The sequence below is a fragment of the Zootoca vivipara genome, chromosome 16, assembly GCF_965207765.1.
Source record: "Zootoca vivipara chromosome 16, rZooViv2.hap1.1, whole genome shotgun sequence".
Lineage (NCBI taxonomy): Eukaryota > Metazoa > Chordata > Lepidosauria > Squamata > Lacertidae > Zootoca > Zootoca vivipara.
This window is the reverse complement of record NC_142599.1, coordinates 41479743-41501652: the sequence shown is the minus strand read 5'-3', so window position 1 is coordinate 41501652 and position 21910 is coordinate 41479743. Positions and strand designations below refer to the sequence as shown.

The following is a 21910-nucleotide window of genomic DNA, read 5'->3' as shown; positions in this document are numbered from 1 at the left end:
TCAATCCCCACTGGCAGCATCTTCAGGGTTGCAGCCGAGAATGCTCCCTGGCTGCAACCCTGGATAACTGCTGCCGTTCAGTGTGGGCAGCACTGGGCTAGGTGAGGCAATGGAGCTCAGTATAAAGCAGCTTTCCTGCACTCCTGAGAAGTGTTGGCAAGAGAGTGTGGGGGGAAAGGATCCGGATCCTGAATGGCCAGTCTGGCCTGGGGCAGAGTCTCTCTCTCTGTGTGTGTGTGTGTGTGTGTGCTATACAGGCTGAAGGCTTGATTGTTTGTGGCTCTACAGCGCCTCCTGCAAGAGTGGCCAGAGAGGGGCACTGCAGCTCAATTTGGCCAAGGAGGCTGCAGCCCCTTTTGCTGGTCTCTAGGTGGCAGCATTGGCTGGGAAATAGCAGCAGTGATGCCCTAGATGAGAAAATAGAGCAGAGGGGCAGCGAAGTCTCCTGTCCCTCGAAACGGAGGAATCTCTTGGCCCCAAATCCATCTTACGGGGCATGCTGTAGCCTCAGCAATATTCCCACCCAGGAGGTGCCTTCCTTAAGCATTCAGTTTGCCTTTCCTCTCTTTCAACGCCTGCAGGGTGGGGGAAGTTCGGAGTTGCCCACCTGCATTTTCTACCTAATTATTTCCAAAGATGCCTGTTCTCACCCAACCAGGATTGTTCTGGCCCATGAATGCAAAAGTGTCTAAGCGGCGTGGACATCAAATGCCAAAACACTGAACGGCATCATATTTGGGTTTTATCCTGTTTTTAAAATGAAATTACATTTCTCCCCATTAAAAGTGTTTTCACAAATCTGTGGCTTCCGGCGTTGGACTGGATGACCCTCAGGGTCCCTTCCAACTCTCTGACTCCACAAAATGTCTTTTAAACGAATCGTCTTCGCCCTTGTTCTGTCTGGTTCTGCCAGGCTGTACCATCCGCGACCCCTTTCTCTTTCTGCACCGCCCCCACCCCTCAAAAGCACCCCCACCCCAAACATCTTCCCCCGAGACTGGTGAACCGGCAAGGAAGCCCAAGCAGCCGCTGCGGAGGCCTGTCAAAACCCACGTGAGCTCACTGCCCACCCCGTGGCCCTGCTGAGCTCGGCATGGGAACAGATCTAAAAATAAACCTGAGCGGACAGAAAATAAAACGGCGGTTTCTGGGTAGATTCTCCCGCTGGCTGAGTGGCACGCCAGGATCCTGTCGCTTCCTGAAAGACTGTCGAAAGCCAGATCGCCCAGGACAGCTGCTCTGGAACCAGGAGGGGTGAGGCTTCAGGCCTGCGGGATCTACTTTGTTTACTGGCTGTGCCTGCTGGATTGCATGGATTGCATTTTAATCCCCCCATTTTCAACTGACTGATTGCATTCATATCTTGCCTTTTGCGATGGATGGGTGGATGGCACCTATATCCCACCATGACTGATTGATTGCCTTTATCATAGAATCATGAAGTTGGAAGGACACCCCAAAGGTCATCCAGGCCAACCCCCTCCAATGCAGGAATCTCAGCTTTATATCCTGCCTGCTTTTTCCAAGGAGATCAAGGTGCCGTAGACCCTTTGCTGCTGCCAGTCTTACCGGTATCCACACCACCACCCTGTAAGGAAGCTCAGGCGCAGGGTGAGTGACTGGTCTCCCCCAAGCCCTAATCAAGCGTTCTAACCACTACACCAGGTGCAGAAGAAACACACTTAAGCCTTAAAGAATTCAGAGCCGAGGGATTTATTCAGAGTACCAGAACTGGACGTAGCTCATGGCCCTTCTGCATTCCCAGCCACCCCAGATTCTCCTCCTCCTTCCCCCACAGTTCAGATGTATAAACTTAGCCTTTTGTTGCTTTGCTCTGGGAAAGCCACCAGGAGCTTGCAAGGAACCCAGAGGTCCTCTAGCAGATTGACCATCTGCTCTGAAACGTGGTTGTTTCGGGGGCATCGCGATTGCCTGCTGTTTCGACGTGGCAGCTCAGGGAAGATACCTAGCTTTATAAATTCATAGAAAATCCATACTTTAACTGACTCTCCTCATTCCATCACCATTTTAACCCTTCCAGAAAGGTGAATTTGGGATCCACCTCCCTCCATGAACCAAGAAGCAGAAAGTCATGTAGGCAGCAGGAACAGGGCATCCCGCCATAATCCCCCAAATATGAGAGCACCTAGATGGCACCCCACCCAGGGAGTGACCAGGGGGGCAACAATAGACATTTGCAGAGGCCGTTTAGCAAGTCAGGCGTTCTTAAAGCCCATCTCCAGACAAGTCCTGAGGGCAAGGAGATGGCAAGAGTTTTATTGTTCTTTCGGTGATGGTGTTGGGAAAGGTGTCTGATAAGCTGACCTAATGCTGAGCTTGTGTAACCCTTGTAGACCCCTCCCCATTTGTGACATGCCAGTGATGTAGTGCTGATGTATCAGTGATGCCCCTCGAAGTGTATTCTGGGGGAAAGAGGGAAGGTTTAAAAGAGGAGGTCACCCCATTCTCGGGGTTCTTACTCCTGGGGGGACCTGTTGCGCATCAGTAAAGATCCTGGTCTACTGACCGCTGTTTTGCTCCAAATTACTTGGCTGGAACTTCCTTTTTTTACTGACCGCATGGACCCACGGGGGACTTGCACCCCGATAAGCTGGGCTGTTGAGTAGTCTCCCACCCCAGATTTTTTCCCATAACACTGCCATGATGTCATTGTGGGGCAGATAAAATGGGATACTTCTCACAGGAACAGGCAACTGTGAGGCTTAGTGGGGGAACCCCCAGGCAGACTCACCCCCTCCCCACAGACACAAGACAAGCACCTTTGGCTAAAATGGTTTTTCGCAAGCGAGATGAGTGCTGTCCGCCTGATCCAACCTTTTCCAGAGAACCACCCTGGGCAAAGGGGCGCTGTGCCAGGCTTTCAACTGCAGATTTGGGGAGACACATCCCATCAACCAGGAAGCGGGTAGGTAGGACCCAGAGGGCAGGGCTCTTCTTCTTCTGAAACATTTAAAAATTACAAAAATAGACAATGATGGCTGTCGTAAAATAATGCTCCATTCTGCCTCTTGTGTTTCTCTCTCTCTGCTCATCACTCTTGCGTTGGGGAGAAATCAGTCTCGCAGTTGCCTCTGGGATGAGAGTCACGTGGCTCAGTTGTTTCATGGAATTGTAGAGTTGGAAGGGATTCCCAGAGGGTCAGGACTTGCAGCACAAGGATCCCCAACAGGTGGCCCTCCAACTGCTGCCGAGAAACCTCCAGGGAAGGAGAGCCCTCCACCTTCCGAGGGAGTTTCGGCAACCGCCAGATATTGCAGGCCAGAGTCTTAGTGGTCCCCTAAACTAATTCATTTGGCACAAGTAAGATCCTTCCTCCACCATCCTGAGATTCTCCATCCCATTATTTTTTAAAGAAAACAAAAACAGAGGAAGATGGCTGACGGCAGCCTCGCTGGCTCCCTGTTTTGTTTTGCAGGGTTGTGCATTCGGCGATTCTTTTTCCTGAGCTTCTTTGCAGATCAACAACACACACATGCACCCAACCTACACACAGAGCTTGGGTTCCTGCCTACGTGATGAGAGCACAATGTTGCTGGGGGGCGCTGGCAGTGACTGGCTGTTTTGGGAGATGTCCCAAGGATGATATTTGGACAGCCGCCATCCAAGAGGTTTCTGATGCTGCAGCCGATGGGACAAGAGGGTCTTCTTCAGAGGGCTTCCTTTTCTCCAATGAAGAAAGCAACAGGGACCTTTCTATCCGCTCTCTGGCCCCCAACCGGCTGCAAAGAGCCCCCTAAGGTAAGCATTGTACCGTCTTGTCATAAACATGCAGCTCATCAAAAAAAGGGAGGAAGGAAGGAAGGAAGGAAGGAAGGAAGGAAGGAAGGAAGGAAGGAAGGAAGAACAGTCACAGGCAGAGAGAAAACAAGAGAAGGCAGGGTCTGCGTTGGTGGCAGGAGACAGATGAGGCTTCTTCAGGAAAGACCCCCATCATATGGCAGGAGGGTCACCCCCTTTCTCCCTCTCCTCCCCCTAACTCAAGCACAGCACCAATCTTTGCTGGAGAAAACGGAGGGGCCAAGAAAGAACATTTGGGTCATGGGCAGGATGGGGAAATGTCCTTCCCAAGAGTCCTGGAATACTTCCTGCTCAGGAAGAGTTTGGGGCGACAGAGAGCAGCCCAGTCCAGAGTCAAGAGGAGGAGCAGAGGCTTCCTTCGCAGAGCCTGCAGAGAAACTGGATCACCAGCACGACAACGACAAGAAAAAGAGGGCAGCCGGAGGGTCGGAGACAGAGGAAGCTCCTGCAAAAGGGGAGAGAGGGGGAGTGGATGTGGGTCAACGGGCACAAACCCCTCCGACATCAAACCTCCTAATCAATATTTTACCCCCCGGAGGCTGTGGCGAATTAATTGCAGAAACCGGGGCAAATAGAGCTTGCTGCAAACGCGGGAGTCAATTTATGGCCTGTGTACAATGACTTGTTTGCCGTGACCCAGTTTTCAAAATTAAGGGGGTCCCGGGAAACTGTTCCCAGTGAAGGTGACTTGGGTGCAAAAGAGGGCAGGGAGCTCCTTCCCTCTTCCATCCGCAAGTGGCCTTAAAGGGCGTCTTGGGATAAATGAACCTGAAAGGAAAACTGTGAGGTGAAGCCACCGGATTACGAGGCATCGTGGAATATCAGTTTAGCTGGGAACAACCCAGTATGAGCCCCACAACGGAAGATAAACACTTCCTGCCTCTGATTCAGCAGAGTGTACCATTTTTATGAAATAATTAAACAGCAGCAGCATCCGTGGGTTGGGTTTAATTTGGGGGAAGTGACTTGCCTGTGAATACTGTCCCTTATCAGATTTGCCTGCTGCCTGGGGTAAATTAGGCGGGGCAGTTACAGGTAGTTGCAAGATAAACAAATGCATGCAGCAAAATACCTGGTGGCTATTCAGCAACCGAATTTGCCAAGGAAGGTGGGCAGGAACAGATCTGGGGGCCCCTTTTAAACGGGAGCCGAGGGTCTTCCCTGCCTGCTGAGCCGGACCCAAAGGAGGACAGGGAGACACGGAACGCAAACACACACACACACACACACAGCACCCCACCTGGCAAACGTGCATCACCTCCATCTTCTCGGTCGGCCTTCACCTCTTCCGGAGCCTCTTCATGAAGCAGCAGGTGACAGTGACGAGGACGGTGACTCCCATGAAAAGGGCACTGGAGACGCCCGCCAGGAGAGGGATGAACAAGGTGTCGATGGCTGGGGAGAGGAGAGGAAGAAACAGAGAAGGGCAAGAGGGCAATGGGCTATGTTCAAAAGTACCTTTCCCAAAAAACCCAGAGTCCTTTTCGTTGGGATAATTGAGAGGGAAATTCCCAGGTGTCAAAAACACTATTTATGTATGCTAATACGGCAGTCCGTGTTTTGTTAGACCAAAAATGGAAAACGAGCGAGGTCCCAACCAAAGAAGAATGGCAACGTAAACTGATGGAATACGCGCAGCTTGCAGATTCAATATATAGAATAAGAGAACAAGAATAATGTACGTTTAAAGAAGACTGGGAAATGTTTACTGATTATTTGGGAGAAAATTGTGTCCCCTTTCTGGGGACTGTTTTAGAACACACACACCCCAATGGATGTAAACTGTCCTTGGGCCTAGTGGTGAGAATCAGAGAATGGGTGAGCTGGAAGATGCCCCCAAGGGTCCTCTAGGCCAGCCCCCTGCAATGCAGGGATTTCAGCTAAACAATCCCTGACAGGTGGCCATGCAACCTCTGTTTTGGTTTCCGGCCACTGACACTCTGAAACATCCCTGCCTCCATCTTGGCTTGTGGCGTGACAACAGAAAAATAGAGGTGGTTGGCTTTTGCTGCCCAACTCCCCAAGGGACTGGGTCCCCTAAGTCTGTGATTCGTCAGAGATGAATGGATGGAGGTTGGATGCAGTGAAAGCAAGACAAATCTTTATTTTTCTGTTGCAACAGAGACACCGAACCAAGAAGAAACATCTCTTTTAAGGGCTTGCATTTTGGCGTTGAGAAGAAGGACATCTCCTCTACAAACGGCCAGCAATCACATCACACACAAGGTGGGGTTACTGTGGCTCAGGTAGGCCAAAGTGTGATATTCCTGAGGATCTGGCATAGTTTACACAATACATTAGCATTTGATAAGGCCATCAGACCTTTCTCAATGCAGAGCACCTGGGCAAACAATGGCAATTAATACCAAGGAGGTTCATAGATATAGGAGAGGAATTCCTTCAGGAAGTTGCCCTGATTGCTATCTGCCTCCCTGTTCTCAGGCAAGGGGGATTCAGGAAATATTGAGAGCCTTTAGGAGAGCCAAGGTGGCTTTTGGATTGCTCTCCTGTACTATTTTAGACATGTGGTTTATATGTGTGTTTACCTCATACAATTATCAACATTTATTCTATAGTTAATACCTTAGAATTACTATAACAGGCGACTGACAGCCCTCTCCTCCTCCATATATTTGTCCAACCGGATTTTAAAGGCATCTAGGTTGGTCATCACTGCCTCTTGTGGCAGGGAGTTCCGCAGTTTAACTCTGCAAAGAAGGCCTTTCTTTTCATCTGTGAAAAAGGACATCATCTGCCCCAAATCTCCCAACAGGAGGATTCTGCCCGACTCCCCCCCCCAAAAAAAGAAGGGGTTACTCACCCAACGTGTACGGATAGACAGTGACCATGTTGGACTTGGCAGATCCAGCCTTGTACCAGCTGAGGTCTGGGTAGCGCACCCAGGCGGTGACGGCGCAGTGGTACTTGCCCTCGTCCGACGGCTGCACGCTGTGGAGGCGCAGGCGGTGGCTGGTGGGGCCGGCCTTGTCCACGCTGATGGCGCCCCCTGAGGGCCGGCTGGCCAGGTCGGCCACCCCCTCGCGGCTGACGGAGGCCAGCAGGATGCCGTGAGATGTGGGGCCCTCGTCAGGCAGCTCCACCCACCAGCTGAGGGCCAGGGCGATCTCCTGCGTGGCTTCCACTGAGACGTTGCAGCGCACCTCGGCCGTTTCCCCGCGGTAGATAGTGGCGGACGGCAGCCACGCCGTGGCCTCAAGCACCACCGCTGCAGGGGAGGCAGAGAAGAGGACGGACTCAGCATCGCCAAACCCCAGCAACGTATCTCAGCGACACTCCTCTGCCTGGCAGCTTCGATTGTTATTTTTCTTAGCGTAAGGAGAGGCAACCCATTGAGGCCAGCACCCTCTCCCGACAATGGCCAAGAGAACCTAGGAACTGAGGTAGACTGCCTCTGGCACTGGAGGTTCCATAGGGACCTAGGAAGAGCCTGGCTGCTGGCTCAGGCAAAAGGGGGCCATCTAGGCCAGGGGCCACTCCTCCCACTGGCCAACCAGAAACCCCATTTGCGAAACCTGCAAGCAGGATCCGAGCGCAAGAGCATCTCTTCCCTCCTGTGGCTTCCAGCAACTGGCATTCAGAATCACGGCTGCCTCTTCCCTATGGAGGCAAAGCGGAGCCATTGCGGCTGGTAGCCATTGAGAGTCCTCTCCTCTGTGAACTTGCCCAATCCTTATTTCTTTGCATAAATAAATATTTTTACAGCGCCATATTATAAAAATGTATTACAGAGGTTTACAATATGAAAACCCCAAACCGGACAGTAAAGTCATGGGAAGTTTAAAACAAGTCAAAAGCAAAAAGACATTAGAGACAGGCACCCACGGGCCTTTGTGGAGGGATGTCTCCCGAACTGCCTGCCCGGCGGGAGAGAAAGGTTTCCAGCAGGCATTTAAAAATTGGCACAGAAGGCGCCCACCTGGTTCTGTTTGTCCTTTTGATTTTACATTAACTAAAAATATATATTCAAAAACTATTGTTCGATTCAACTGCACAGGGGATTTTTTTTTTTTACGGTTTATTTCCTCCTCCTTTTTCTCCTCAAACAACCTTGGCAGGTAGGTGAGGCTGAGAGCAACGACTGGACTAAGGTCACACACAGTGAGCTAGTTCAACTCTGCTCAGGTGCTTGGAAAGCCAATGTAAATTTTCACCGGCCTATTTTAACTTTTCCCCATGTTTTAAACTATTGCAATTTTTTCTTGATTACACCGTTTTGCCTTATTTAAGCCATTTTGAGGTATGTTTTTACAATCAAGAGGTGTGTGCATTTTATGAAATAAATATAAATGAATAAATATATGAGAAGAAGAAGAAGAAGAAGAAGAAGAAGAAGAAGAAGAAGAAGAAGAAGAAGAAGAAGAAGAAGAAGAAGAAGAAGAAGAAGAAGAAGAATCTAAACAGGACATGAGAGTGGGATCAGCTTTAACGGTTCCAGGAGTGCAAAGTGTCCTTGTGCCAGCAAAGGAGGGGGGCAAATTTGGTGACCCAAAGCCAGCTCAGTGACCCCATACCCACCTTCGGATTTCATGTCCACCGTCAGGGCCTCGGACCGGACACTGGCCACTTCGCGCAGCTTGGCGCCGGGGGAGCGCACAAAGGCCCACACCACGCACCGGTAGGAGCCCACATCGCTGGGCTGTGCCGACTCAATCCGCAGCTGGTAGGAGCCCAGAGGAGATGCCAGTTTCTGCAGGGAGACATGCCGCCGGCCGACGTCACGGTTGGCATAGCTGTCGCCCAGGATGAGCGCCCCGTCTGGGTCCAAACGGGCCACCAGGCGCCCTTCTCCATCACTGCCCTGGCTCACTTCCCAGCCAAGGGAGTAGACGGTGTGGGGCAAAGGGGCGGCCTGGAGGCCAGAGGCATTGCAGAGGAGTTCCAGGGGTTCTCCAGAGCCAACACGGACTTTGGCGGGGCTGGCGGAGGCAGCCAACTGGCTGGCTGAAAGCGGAACAAGAGAAAGTCGGGGTGAGAAGGTCAGAGCAGCCCATGCGAAAAGGATCGAAGGGTCCTAGCAGATCACAATTTTGACAGGAGTCAACCATGTGATGCAGCAGCAAAAAAGGCTAATGCAATTAATTCTAGGCTGCATCAACGGAAGTCTAGTGTCCATATCAAGCGAAGTCATAGTCCCGCTCTCTTCTGCCTCGGCCAGACCCCACCTGGAATACCATGTCCAATTTTAGGCACCACAATTTAAGAAGGATGTTGACAAGCTGGAAGGTGGGCAGAGGAGGGCAACCAGGCCTTATGAGGAGTGGTTGAGGAAGCTGGATATCTTTAGTCTGGAGAAGAGGAGACTGAGAAAAGGTATCAGAGCCTTCTCCAAGTACAGTGGTACCTTGGTTCTCAAATTTAATCCGTTACAAAACCAAAGCGTTCCAAAACCAAGGTATGCTTTCCCACAGAAAGTAATGCAAAATGGATTAATTCGTTCCAGACTTTTAAAAACAACCCCCAAAAAAGCAATTTAACATGAATTTTGCTATCTTACGAGACCATTGATCCATAAAACGAAAGCAATATACAATGTACTGCAGTCACACAATCACTCAATCAATCAGTAGCTGAACTGGGTTCCAAACAATCACAAAAACAAACAAACAAAGAGCAGAAACAAAAACACAAAATAAAAAGCAAAAACAGACGGACCTCAGCGTAACACTCAAAACGGAAGTGTGGCGCTCAAATTGAAAGCGTAACACTCAAAATGGAGCATGTTTGGCTTCCGAAAAAGGTTCGCAAACTGGAACACTTACTTCCGGATTTGCAGTGTTTGGGTTCCAAGTTGTTTGAGTACCAAGGCATTTGAGAATCTGAAAGGCTGTCATATGGAAGAGGGAACAAGCTTGTCTTCTCCTGCTCCGCAGGGGACGACACAAACCAATGGATCCAAATTGCAAGAAAGGAGTTTCTGACAAGAGCCATTTGTCAGTGGAACAAAAGGTGAGGAACTCTCCTTTGTTGGAGGTTTTTTCAACAGAGGTGGGATGGCCACCTGTCAGGGATTCTTTAGCAGTGGGTTGGACTAGAGGACCCTTGGGGGTCCCTTCCAACTCGTACGACTCAACGAATGCAGGAATCGCAGCTAAGGAATCCCTGACAGGTGGTCACCGAACCTCTGCATCCAATCCACCAGCAAAGGAGAATCCGCCACCTTCCAAGTCAGTTGCATTGCCAAACGGATCCTAACCCTCACTCTCCCACCTCCAAGAGCCACAGTGGATCCCTCTGTTCTGTGGATCCCTCACCCCCGAGGAAGACTCACCTATGGTGCGGACGGTAACTTGAGCCAGCACCACACGCTTCTCCGCAATCTGCTGCCAGCTCCCGTCGGGATCCTGGATCCACTCCCCGGCGACGCAGTGGTAGATCCCCGCGTCTTCGGGCCTCAGCCAACCCAGGACCATCTCATACCGCCGGTCGCCTGTCTTGGCCAGCGACAGCTCTTGCGCTCGGTGGCGCTCAGCAAATCTCTCGCCAGCCTCCACGGCAAAGTCTCGGCGCACGGCAATCACCTCCTGCAGAGCCCGGAGGTCCCTGGAGGCGTCGGGGGCGGACAGGCCGAAGGAGACGGAGAGGTGGACGTGCTGTGGGGTCTGGCTGGTCACTGCACACGTCAGCTGGAGGTCTTGGCTTTCCCAAAGCGTCACCTGCAGCGGAGAGGCAGGAAAAGCCCCCCGGCTGCGGAAAGGGGGCTTTGGGGCGGAAGGAGCAGCCGGCAACACAGAGAGCTTGTCGGGGATGACTGTGGGGGAAGGAGGGAAAGCGGGTCAGTCGCATCAGGCAAGGGGAAATTACAGCTCTGCAAAAATGGGCGTCTTAGGCAAAACTGCACCCAAAACATGTACATCTGTTAAGGGGAAATCTGCACTAAGGTGCTGATGAATTTTCAAGGGGGTTTTAATTGTATTTTGAGGCACACCTTCTCCAAATCTAGGCATGCAATTGACAGCAGTCCCTCGTTTTTTGAGCATATCGGAAGCTGAACATTTCGGTTTTCGAACGCCAAAAACCCGGAAGTCATTGCTTCCATTTTCAAACACGCCTCAAAAGTCGAACGCTGTGTTTTTCCATTTTTCCAACTGAACTCGCAGCCAACCCCTTGCACCTCGGTTTTAGAACGTTTCGGAAGGCAAACGGTGTTCTGGAACAGATTACGTTCAAGAACCGAGGTACCACTGTATAACACCCCTGCACTGCAAAACTGAGAAAAGGGCAGATTCCAAAAAGTGTGTTTCAGTTTGCATGTTGGTCCGAGAAGAGAGAATGAGGATGTTTCTCATGAAAAATCAGGTGGCTTTTCATTTGACTCTGAGCCCACCTGGCTTCTGTGGGTTGTGCTCGCTGCTAGTTGTACTGAAATTAATCAGCATGGTGAACACAGGTTCATTCATTTCAATGGGTCTACACTTGAGTAGAATTTATTGCATCTCTACCCCACCTTTTTCTCCAAGGAAATCAAGGGGGCCCACAGGGTTCTCCCCCTCCCCATTTTATCCCTACCACAACCCTGTGAGGTAGGTTAGGCTGAGAGAAGCCCTGAGGTCCCACCCAGCGCGCTTCATGGCTGAGTGCAAATTTGAACTCTGGTCTTTCCGATATCATAGTCCAGCACTCTAACATTACACCACACTGCCTGTTTCATTTTATTTTCCACCCTTTACTCAAAAGGTCCCAGGGAGAGCTATGAAAATTTAAAGCAGTTTTAAAACCTACTTTAAAAAGCAACAACACAAAACAACTTACACTTCCATATTACAGACAAACAAAATACATTTTAAATTCAATTTCTACCCTGTCCTCCCTTCCCAAAGAAGCTTGGGGCTCTAAGTACACCATCAAAGCATCTTGAAGCCAGTTTCAATGCAGAAGCAGACTGGGAAAGATATCCATAAGGACATGAGAAGAGTCAGACCCAAGGGGGACTATCGAGGCCACAGTGGCCAACCAGATGCCCATTACGGGAAAGTCACAAGCAGGATCCGACCACAAGGGCAACAGTCTACTCTCTTGCGGTTTCCGGCATTGCTGCTTCCAGTCATTCTGGCTAGTAGCCCTTGATAGCCCTCTTCTCCTCTTATCCAAACCTCTTTTGTGCCATCTAGGCTCGTGGCCAGCACTGCCTCCAGTGGCAGGGAGTTCCACAGTTTAACTGCACTGACTCTTGATGCAGGGACAGAGAAGAGAGGTGGATAAAATTTACTTTAATAAAAATACTATTTTAAAAAATACCCCAAGGTCCGCAATGAACAGAGGCAGGAGCTTCCAGCCCCAGAAAGATTTCTTCCTGGCCGCTCGCTGGATTTAGCTAGCAGGAGGACGTGGGGGCTTCAGATGGGGAGCCAGATGGGCCCTCCTCCTCTCATGCCCCCCCATGGCCCGCCCCGCAGGGCTGCCGCGTTCGACAGACCTTGGCCTGTAGACAACTCCAGGCTCAGAAGCCATCTGCTTGTCCCAGCCGCTAAACGGATTAGCGGAGGGGACATAGGAAAGGCAGCCGCGACCTCGGGAAAAATCACCATTGCTAATGCAATAAACCTCCACGTCAGATGACCGCGGAAGGTGCCTGCAGCCCACAATCGGTCCCAGAGGCAGCAAGGTGTAGTGGTTAGAGTGTCGGACGAGGACCTGGGAGACCAAGGTCCAAATCGTCCCACTTGGCCGTGAAGCTCCTCAGGGCCAGTCACAGCCTCTCTCGGGCTTGTCTACCTCACAGGGTCGTTGCCGAGGGGATTCCACGAGGGCCAGGACCTGGAGAGAACAGAGTTCGAATCCACACATGGCTGCCACGAAGCTCACAGGATTTGACCTTCAATTAACATAGTATTACCTATCTGAATAGGCGCTTTCCAGTGCCTTAGGAAATCAGGCTGCTGGATCAGGCCATCTCGGCCAGGCCTCTATTCTCATGGTGGCAAAATACCCCACAGGACCTAGGAATCCAGATAGACTGCCTCTGGACCTGGAGGTTCCATTAGGTCATCGGAACAGCTTACTGGATCAGGCCAATGGCCCATGTAGTCCAGCATATCCACAGCGGCCAGCCAAGTACCCACAAAGGGAAGCCCAAAAGCAAGCCCAAAACCCGAGCACAACTCTCCCCGCTTACAATTCCCTGCATTTGCTGCCTCCAACCATGGAGGGAGAGCAGAGCCATGGGAGCGTCAGGGGAGTCTTGCCCATCAGTCTTTGTGGAGCCTCCAGCTCCAGTGGCAGTCTATCTACATTCCTAAGGAATTTGAGGAGGAAAACTCTGGTCCTAAACCTCTCCTGCCTTGCAGCCATACACATTCATGAGATAGGCTTCAGGTGCAAACCCCGAGAAAAAAATCCGAACCTGCTGCCTTCTTTGGAGAAGTAAAGGCTAAGCAGTAGGCCTTACACAAATCCCCAAGGCGGTTGGGTGGCCTTTTGTATGCCTCCTTCCGGCAACTCCTGCAGCCACGCTGGTGCCAAATGTCTCGCTCCGCTTTCCTTTGGACCAGCGAGGCCAAGAAGGAGGGCAGCCCAGGACCTCCAGACCCACCGCCAAGGCTTGCACCCCGGAGAGATCACTTCAGTGCTGGCAACACAGCAAAAGCAACACAGGAGGCAGCAGATAAGAGTCACCGGTCTCTGCAGCCACAGCAGGCGCTGTGATTCTCCAGCGATTTGACTTCACCCCTGGAGGCGCACTCCATTGTCTCTCGAGACAGACAAAAGGCGAATTCGACCCCTGGGAGAACAGAAGGCTGGGCTAGGATTGGCCCCCTTTGGCCGATCCAGAATTACTCTCCGTTGCCTTCAAAATCCCCCCTTTTTGGTTCTGCCCCCCAATACCCCTCCGCTGGCCCCGTACCTCTCAGCTCCACCTTGCTGCTGTATGTCCCGTGGTACTTGGAATCGGTGGTGGGGGTATAGCATTCGTAGACCCCCGCATCTTCTGAGCGCACCCCCTTGATCCGCAGCGCCACGGCGTCCCCCTGCAGCCGCTGGATGGAGACGTTGCCCGCTTGCACCCGGGGTGCGAAGATGGCATAAGGGAACTTGGGGTCTTTGGTGCTGACCACCCCGATGGAGATGTCGGGGGCCGAGGGGCGGTACAGGAACCACTCAAAGTGCTGCAGGGTGGGGCCCTCGTACTCGGAGACGTTGCAGGGGATGGAGATGGATGTTCCTTCCACACGGTACAAGGGCCCCGGAGGGAGGTGGACTTCCCGGGCGCCGGCGCTCAGGGCTGTGGGGAGGGAAGAGGAGAGGGCATTGTAGAACTGCGGGAAGGCGAGGTCCCCCAGGGGTCATCCAGTCCAACCCTCTGACATGCAAGAGTCACAGCTCACAAATCGCTGGCAGGGGTTCACCCAAGCGCTGCTTAAAAACCTCAAATGAATCATGGAATTGCAGAACTGGAAGGTGCCCCCAGGGCTCATCCAGTCCAGCCCTGCAGTTGTGGTTAGAACAGGCTCCTAATTCCTCACGCACTGGGGTGAGGAAACACACTTGGGTGACCTCTGGCTAATTTCACACACTCTCTCTTTTTTAATTACATTTTTCAAACGTTTTCTCAATGACCTTCAAATCAAAGAATTACAGTTCATGAGTTGAGTTTCCACCCTCGTCTCCACAGTGGTTTTGCTCAAACTTTTTCTACTGCATTATATCTTTATCCATTACAAAAAGTTCCTCTGTTAGCAATTATTCCGTCATTTTTCTTTCGCTGCTTCTATCTCGAACGCTGTGCACAATGTCATTTGACTGCAATGCCTTTTAAAACAGTTCACGTCCCTCTATACTGTGAAAAGTTCATCATTTGGATCTCTTCATTTCACTGTCAGCTTCGCCCTTTCTGCGTAGTCCAGGGGTTGGCAAACCTTTTGAGCAGGGGGCCGGTCCACTGTCCCTCAGACCTTTTGGGGGGCCAGAGTACCGGGATCTGCCAGTACTCGCATTCCTTCATGGTGAAGGTGCCGGCAATGGCGACGGTGATGGGGCCGGCCAGCCTCTCCCGTCCAGACCCCACCAAGCGGCAGTGGCGCCCTCTGGTGCAGCCAGGACCACCTGGCGGGCAGGAGGAGAGAGCGGCTGGGGTGCCCGGCGGGATCTGCCGCTGCGTGTCAGCGGCGGCTGGGCGAATGAGGGGCCATGTCAGCCCTTGCCACAGCACGGCGCGGAAACTGATTGGTCGGTCCCTGTGCCGTGGTGGGGTGGACTCTGGCACAGCTTTTCAGCCTCGGACTCTCAGCAGGTCCTCAAATGTCTGTGCGGGCCAGATTCGGGACCCTAGAGGGCCGCATCCGGCCTGCAGGCTGTAGTTTGCCGACCCCTGGCGTAGTCCCTTATTCAAAAGCCATTTCTCCTTGGTTAAGTTACAGTCTTCAAGCCTAGCCTACTTCGCAAGTTTGCCATGAGGACGAAGAGGGAGGGTCAAATCCTGAGCTCCTTGACAGGATGTAAATCAAGCCAAGCGAAGGCGAAAAAACAAGCAAGGAGAGACCTTTGGTCAGGTGTGAAAATCAAATTATGGGACTGGGTTTCAGGCAGAGTTCAGCTGTAATCTTCATTGTTTTAATGATTAAACGCAGAGTTGGAAAAAGCCGTTAATTCAGCAGCAGGGCAATGAGAGGTCATATCGGCTAATTCCACCAGAGTGGTAGAAACAGCTGTGAGCTGACATTGGGGTGGGAGGGATTTATTATTTTTTGAGTGAGGTGCATAGCTGCCAAGTTATCCCTTTTTTTAAGGGATTTTCCATTATACTGAATAGGCTTCCTCGCGAGAAAAGGGAAAACTTGGCAGCTATGGTGAGGTGGGGCTTTCTCACAAGAAATAACTCAGGGTAACAAAGTACCGCCCCATCTACAAAACAGATCCTTCTTGTTGTTTGTTTGCTGGTTGTTGATGAACTGTTGAGTTGGAAGGGACCCCCAGGGGCCATCTAGTCTGACCCCCTGCAATGCAGGACTCAACGGCTAAAGCATCTCTGGCAGATGCCACCCAACCTCTGCTTAAAAACCTCCAGGGAAGGCAAGTCCGCCACCTTCCGAGGGAGACAGTTCCACTCTCAAACAGATCTTGCCATCAGATAGTTCTGTCTAAAATGTTTAGTTGGAATCATTTTGTTTCTTTATACCCCACCTTCTTTCTCTGACAGGGCCTCAAGGCTGCGAACAGATAAAATAAGAACAGCTAAAAACATAGAAAGAATAAGAAAAAACATTCATTAAAAACAAGAAACATTAATAGAATTAGAGGTTAAAAGGTAAAGGACCCCTGGATGTTTAAGTCCATTCAAAGGCGACTTTGGGGTTGCGGTGCTCATCTCACTTTTCAGGCTGAGGGATCCGGCGTTTGTCCACAGACAGCTTTCCGGGTCATGTGGTCACCGTGACTAAACCGCTCCTGGTGCAACAGAACACCATGATGGAAACCAGAGCGCACAGAAATGCCGTTTACCTTCCCGCCGGAGCGGTACCTATTTATCTACTTGCACTGGCGTGCTTCCGAACTGCTAGGTTGGCAGGAGCAGGGACAGAGCAATGGAAGCTCACTCCTTCGCGGGGATTTGAACCGCCGACCTTCCAATCGGCAAGCCTAAGAGGCTCAGTGGTTTAGACCACAAAATTAAAGCTATCTATCTATGATCTCCCCTTCATGGATCACTGCCTTGTCATGGCAAAGGGGCTTGAATAACTCCAAGAAGCTATGAGCTATGCCATGCAGGGCTGCCCAAGACAGACAGGTCATGGGTGAAAGTTTAGACTAAATGTGATCCACCTGGAGAAGGAAGTGGCAAACCACTCCAGTATTTTGCCAAGAAAACTCCATGGACATAAAAAAGGAGAAGCTTTGAGAAGGAAGTGAGAGTTTCCAAGGCATGCTCTGGTTCATGGGGTCACGGAGAGTCGAACACGACTAAGGCGACTAAACAACACATCTATGATCTATTAAAACACATTAAATTCAGCTCTTTACCGTTTAGATCCTGCCCTTCCTACCAAAGGACCCTTTCAAAGGTGTGGAAACCAGGCTAAAAATCCCCATCTCCCTTGGTCATCTCGGTCGCCCTCCTTCTGCACACATCCCAGCTTGTCGATATCCTTCTTAAACTAGGGTGCCCAGAACTGGACCCAGGACCGTAGGTGGGGTCTGGCCAAGGCAGACCAGAGCAGTGCTCACACTTCCCTTGATCTCGCCTAGAATAGCATTGGCCTTTTCTGCTGCTTCATCACACCATTGGCTAGGACTAAATGACGCTTGGGGTCTCTCTTCCATCCCTACACTTCTGTGAATCTAAGTGGGGGGGGGCATTGTTGTGGGTTAAGGCTGGGCATCGAAAAAGATGACCCCCCCCAAGATGCACTAGAAAGAGCATATTAAAATATGACACCCCGATCTCACTCAGTAAATGTGATGTGTTCCAGAGGACCTCAGTCTGCAGAATAATTTTCAAGGGCTGGAAAACAAAAGCCGTTCTCTGCAATTCAGCTCATCTGGGAATCAGGTCCAGTCTCCCCAAGCCAGGAGGGGAGAGAGAAAAATACCACACGGCCCTTAATTCCATAACAGACTCATTAAGCCAAATGAGTCCGCTGGGGAACCCAGAGGCGGGGAAGGGCTGCCCCAGAGGGGATGAGGCTCCCTCCCTCCCCCTGGCAACTGGGGCAAGCCGATTCTCTTCCCGGCAACAAACAAATCAGCCCTGTTGATTACAGAAATCTCCAGGCCGTGGATTGGGAGCAATGCGTCTCCTGGCGGTTCCTGCTCCTGGACGCACAAGGCGATGGTCACAGAACTCTGCACGCGGTTATGGAGAGATGGAAAGGTTGCCTGGTGCCCAAATGAAGGACCCAACGGAGACACCCAGCAGCAGCAGCAAAACGCCAAGGAGGACAACAAAGCTGCCTTCTTCTCCGGAGAGGCGTTGCAAAGGCAGGCGCCCACATCTGGGGCACCACGTGGGCAGCGGGCAAGATCTAGGTCAGCCCACCTCAGCCGGGCCCCCTCCCCTACATGACTCCAGACTGCACAGCAGCCGGGCCATGAAAGAAAGAGGCCGTCCTCGGGTTTATTAAAGGACAGCGTGGCAGAGTGGTCAGGGTATCAGACCAGGATCCGGGAGAGACGAGGGCAGGGATCCCTGCTCTCGCGGAGTATGACCTCAGGGGCCAGTGCCTGCCTTTCTCAGGCTCGCCCACCTCGCAGGGTTGTTGTGCAGATTAAATAAGGAGGTGGGGAGAGACCGATGGAAACCCCCTTGGGCTCTTTGGAGGGGGAAGGTGGGACAGAAATGCCATTCATAAAGAAGGCTGCAACAACCCAGGGGATTTCTGCTTGTGGAAATAAGGAAAGGAAACGTAAGCTGTTGCTAGGTTCTTTCTTCTTCAAATATATAAATCGGAAGCCTCTGCATCCAGCGGCACAAATTAGCCTCAGCTTTGCACCTGCTGCTTTCCATTTATGTAGATAGATGCAAATAGGGGGAGCTGGCTCATGGGGCAATGGGGCACTGCCCCCCAAGCTGCCTCGTGACTTGCATCTGATTCCAGAGCTGGCCCTGACTGGCAACTTCCTCCTCCTGCCATTCCAAGCAGTCATGCGACCTTTTAGTGACAAATTTCTGCAAAAGGATAACCGGACTCCTCTCTCCCCCTCTCCTATTGATTCTTTCTTTCATCTCGTCCTGCTGCCTCTTCCCCTCCCCCTTAAATTGGAAGCACCTCAGGGCAGAGACCTCTCTTTTTGCTTGTTTCTCCACTGTGGATAAAATTCACTGTACATAAAGAATTTTTGCAAGAACCCCGGTCGGCGACAGGCAGAAAGTGGTCCCTGAGGAATTACTCCTGTGAAGAGCTGTGCACATGAATGGCTCAGGATAAATAACTAAATAAGAATCAACATAGCAGCTGAGTTGTTGCAAGCCATGAAATCTGGCTGCCCTGTCGCTCTTTCCTTCCCATAACATATCCTTTGGAACTCCCTGCCTGTTGATATCAGGCAGACATGCGCCTTCAACGTATCCTTTTTGGCACCCACTAAAAACCTTCTTGCTTAGTCAAGCCTGCCCAGAGAAATGAAGGTGCTCATTTTAATCTGCTTTAGAATTTTAATTTTTTTGCACTTTTTAAAGTATAGTTTTTTGGGAGGGGGGAATCATCAATTTTTGTGAACTACTTTGAGGTTGTTGCGGTTTCACAATGAAGAGATGCGTACATCCTATGCAATAAATAAATTATATAGGTATGCAATACTTTTTTCAGGGTTGGTGTGAATAAGGATTTTTAAGATGATGAGAAACAGTGTCAGGGTAGAGGCTAGAGACAGAGATATGGCTAGGGCAGGGGCTGCTGATTTCAAAGGCTCCCTCAAGCATTCCTCATGAGGCTTGGTTTCCAGACCCTCCTCTGCACACCTTCCAGCTTGTCTGTGGTGCCCAGAACTGGACACAGTATTCCAGGTGGGGCCTGACCAAGGCAGAATAGAATGGGACTATGGCTTCCCTTGAGCTGGACACTATATTTCTGTGGATGCAGCCTAGAATAGCATTAGCCTTTTTTTGCTGCTGCATTACACTGCTGGCTCAAGTCAAGCTCGTGGTCTGCCAAGACCCCCAGATCCTTTTAGTAGCCCCCATCAGGATAAGGGTCTCTAAATCTATTAAAGACCTGCACCCTTGTTCCAATGCCACTCTATTCCTAGAATCCCACAGGAGGCAACAATGCCTTTGAAACAGGATTAGGAGACAAATTCGCAGAGGAGAAGAGGGCTCTCGAGGGCCACTAGCCACAATGGCTATGCTCAGCCTCCACAGTCAGAGGCAGCGGTTTTTCTGGGTGGCAGCCACTGGAAAGGGCAGGAGGGGAGGATGTTTTGGTGCTCCAATCCTACTTGCTGGCTTCCCACAGGACTGCAGGGGGTTGGTCTAGATGACTCTGGGGGTCCCTTCCAACTCTACGATTCTACGAACTGTTCAGCTACTGTGAGAAGAGGATGCTGAGCTAGAGGGGCCGTTGGCCTCATCCAGCAGGCTCTTCTTACACTTAGGTATATTTTCCAGCTTTTCCACATCTTTTTAAAATTGGGGCGTCCAGAACTGGTTGCAGGACTCCAGGTGGGTCTTGTATGCCACTCTGGAAGTGTTGCAAAAACAACAACCCAGGGATCTTGCGCGAAAAGCGATTAATAAATTACAATATGTTATTAATACTAATATTTGCTGAGCAAGTTGCCAGAACCTGAGTCCCCCCCCTCCGCCGCATGCATTCCCCCAGCAGAATCCCCCCCTCCTCTTTCCATCTGTCTACCCCCTCTCCTCCAAATCCTCCCAGATGTCCCTCCAAAACTCCTAGATTAGGCTGGGGGTTTATCAGGCGGCTGGGGAGGGCGGATGTCAAGCAGGTCTGGGAGAGGCATTTGCAAAATACTGGCAGGCCAGCAATTCCCCAAACCCATGAAAAGGCTGATGGGAACCACATTCTGCATCCTGGTTTCCCCCCACCCAGAAAGCCCAGAAAGCCAGTACAGTATATGCTTCTAGCTCTCCCCAACCCCCTTTCCGGTTCCATTCAACAGAAACCAAAACCTTGCAGCCTGGCTGAGTCAGGCCTGGATGGCAAGATCTTTTTCTAGGAGCCTTGAAATGTGTCAAAGGAAAATAAGTGGCATTTCTGCTGTTGAAGACAATACGCTTTGTACTTGGAGGTTTTTTTTGGGGGGGGAGAGAGATAAAGAGACAGAAAATGAAATCAGATGCAACCTCGGATGCAGCCACGCCACTAGCGACGCCCCCCCCCCCGGCTTCTTTACCATGATGCACGAGCAGAGAAATTGCACAAGATTCCTCCCCCGCCCCCCAACCATCGCCGCATAAAATGCAAAGGGAAGTCTCTGCGCTCCACCCCTCCCCCCGCAATGCCTTGCAAGATCAAAGTCTTCGAGGGCGGCGCGCATAGGGAAAGCAGGATTGCCAACCACCCTCTTTTTGCAAACAGAAGGGGGGGGCAGTTGCAGGGGCTCCCACCCACCCAGTCCCTGCGCGCACCGTTTCTGGCTGAGGATGCAACAATGAAGGCTTTTGCTGCTTTGCAAGGGCGGGAAGGGGCGCGCGCAATCGAGCCACTCCCAGCCCCTCCCCACAGACCCCCCCACGATTCTCCTTCCAACCCACCAGGCTCAGCAAACGCTCCCCCCCCCCCGAAAAGAAAGTGCAAGAGGCTCCACGCACACCCCGGACTCACCGGCCAGCAGGAGCAAAAGGAGCCTCGGCATCGGCTGCTTGCAAGCAGCATCCATCTCGGAGGGAGGGAGGGGGGCAGGCTGGCCGCCTGCAAATGATGATGATGATGATGATGATGATAAAGCCCCACCCGGGAGGACCGGGCTCCTGCAAGCGCTCCCCGCTTAGCCACGCCTCTCCCCCTCCCCACGCCGCCTCGTGCCAGCCAGATGTGGGGAGGAGGGAGGATGCTCAGCGAAGGTGGGGAGGAAGTGCGGGGGAATCAAGCGCGCATTTGCACTCTGTGCATGCTCAGGGAACTGCTCCGGAAAGGTTGCCTTGCTCGCAGGCTTCTGAACCTGCTTTTAAGGACTGCGGATTCATTGATCCAGATCAAAGCAGACGAAGATGGCGGTGAAGGGAGGGAGCAGGGGAATCAAGCGTGCTCAGGGGACGGTCCCGACAGGGTTGGCTTTGTAGATTTCAAAAGCACTTCTCACCTGCCGTAAGGGATTGGTAATAAATAGATCTATTATTGTCCACATCCCACCTTTTTTTTTTTAACGGCGACAGGGACTCAAGGCAGCTTACACAAATTAACGGTGCAGCTGAAATGCAGAAGCAATGAAAGAGCATCGCTAAAAGGTCATTAAACGCCATCAAAAACAAATCTGCCAAAATGCAGATAATAAAAACAGTGTGGCGTTATTTAAAAGCCCTTTACTGTGTTTTATAAAATAGTCAGCTCCCAGAGGCCTCTCGGAACAAAACAGTCTTCCAAACCCCTGTTGCTGGAAGCCACAGGAGGGGAGAAAAATGCTCTTGCGCTTGGATCCCGCTTGCAGGTTTCCCTTTGTGGCATCTGGTTGGCCACTA

The 21910-nt window shown here is 51.5% G+C and overlaps 1 protein-coding gene across 2 annotated transcripts; it reads right to left on the bottom strand.

Moving 5' to 3' along the window:
- Positions 1–1696: 1696 nt before the first annotated feature.
- Positions 1697–21224, bottom strand: IGSF8 (immunoglobulin superfamily member 8). 2 transcript variants are annotated; one of them, XM_088659624.1, is made up of 7 exons: positions 21057–21224; positions 13682–14059; positions 10109–10588; positions 8356–8781; positions 6641–7045; positions 5078–5214; positions 1697–4264 (listed from the first exon to the last, which is right to left on the bottom strand). In XM_088659624.1, the coding sequence occupies exons 1-6, from the start codon at positions 21109–21111 to the stop codon at positions 5099–5101; spliced, it is 1860 nt and encodes a 619-aa protein (XP_088515750.1). In that variant the 5' UTR covers positions 21112–21224; the 3' UTR covers positions 1697–4264; positions 5078–5098. The 2 variants fall into 2 exon arrangements, with proteins under 2 accessions (XP_088515750.1, XP_034954682.1); XM_035098791.3 differs by having other exon boundaries at positions 5060–5214; positions 21057–21223.
- Between the last annotated feature and the right edge of the window lie 686 nt (positions 21225–21910).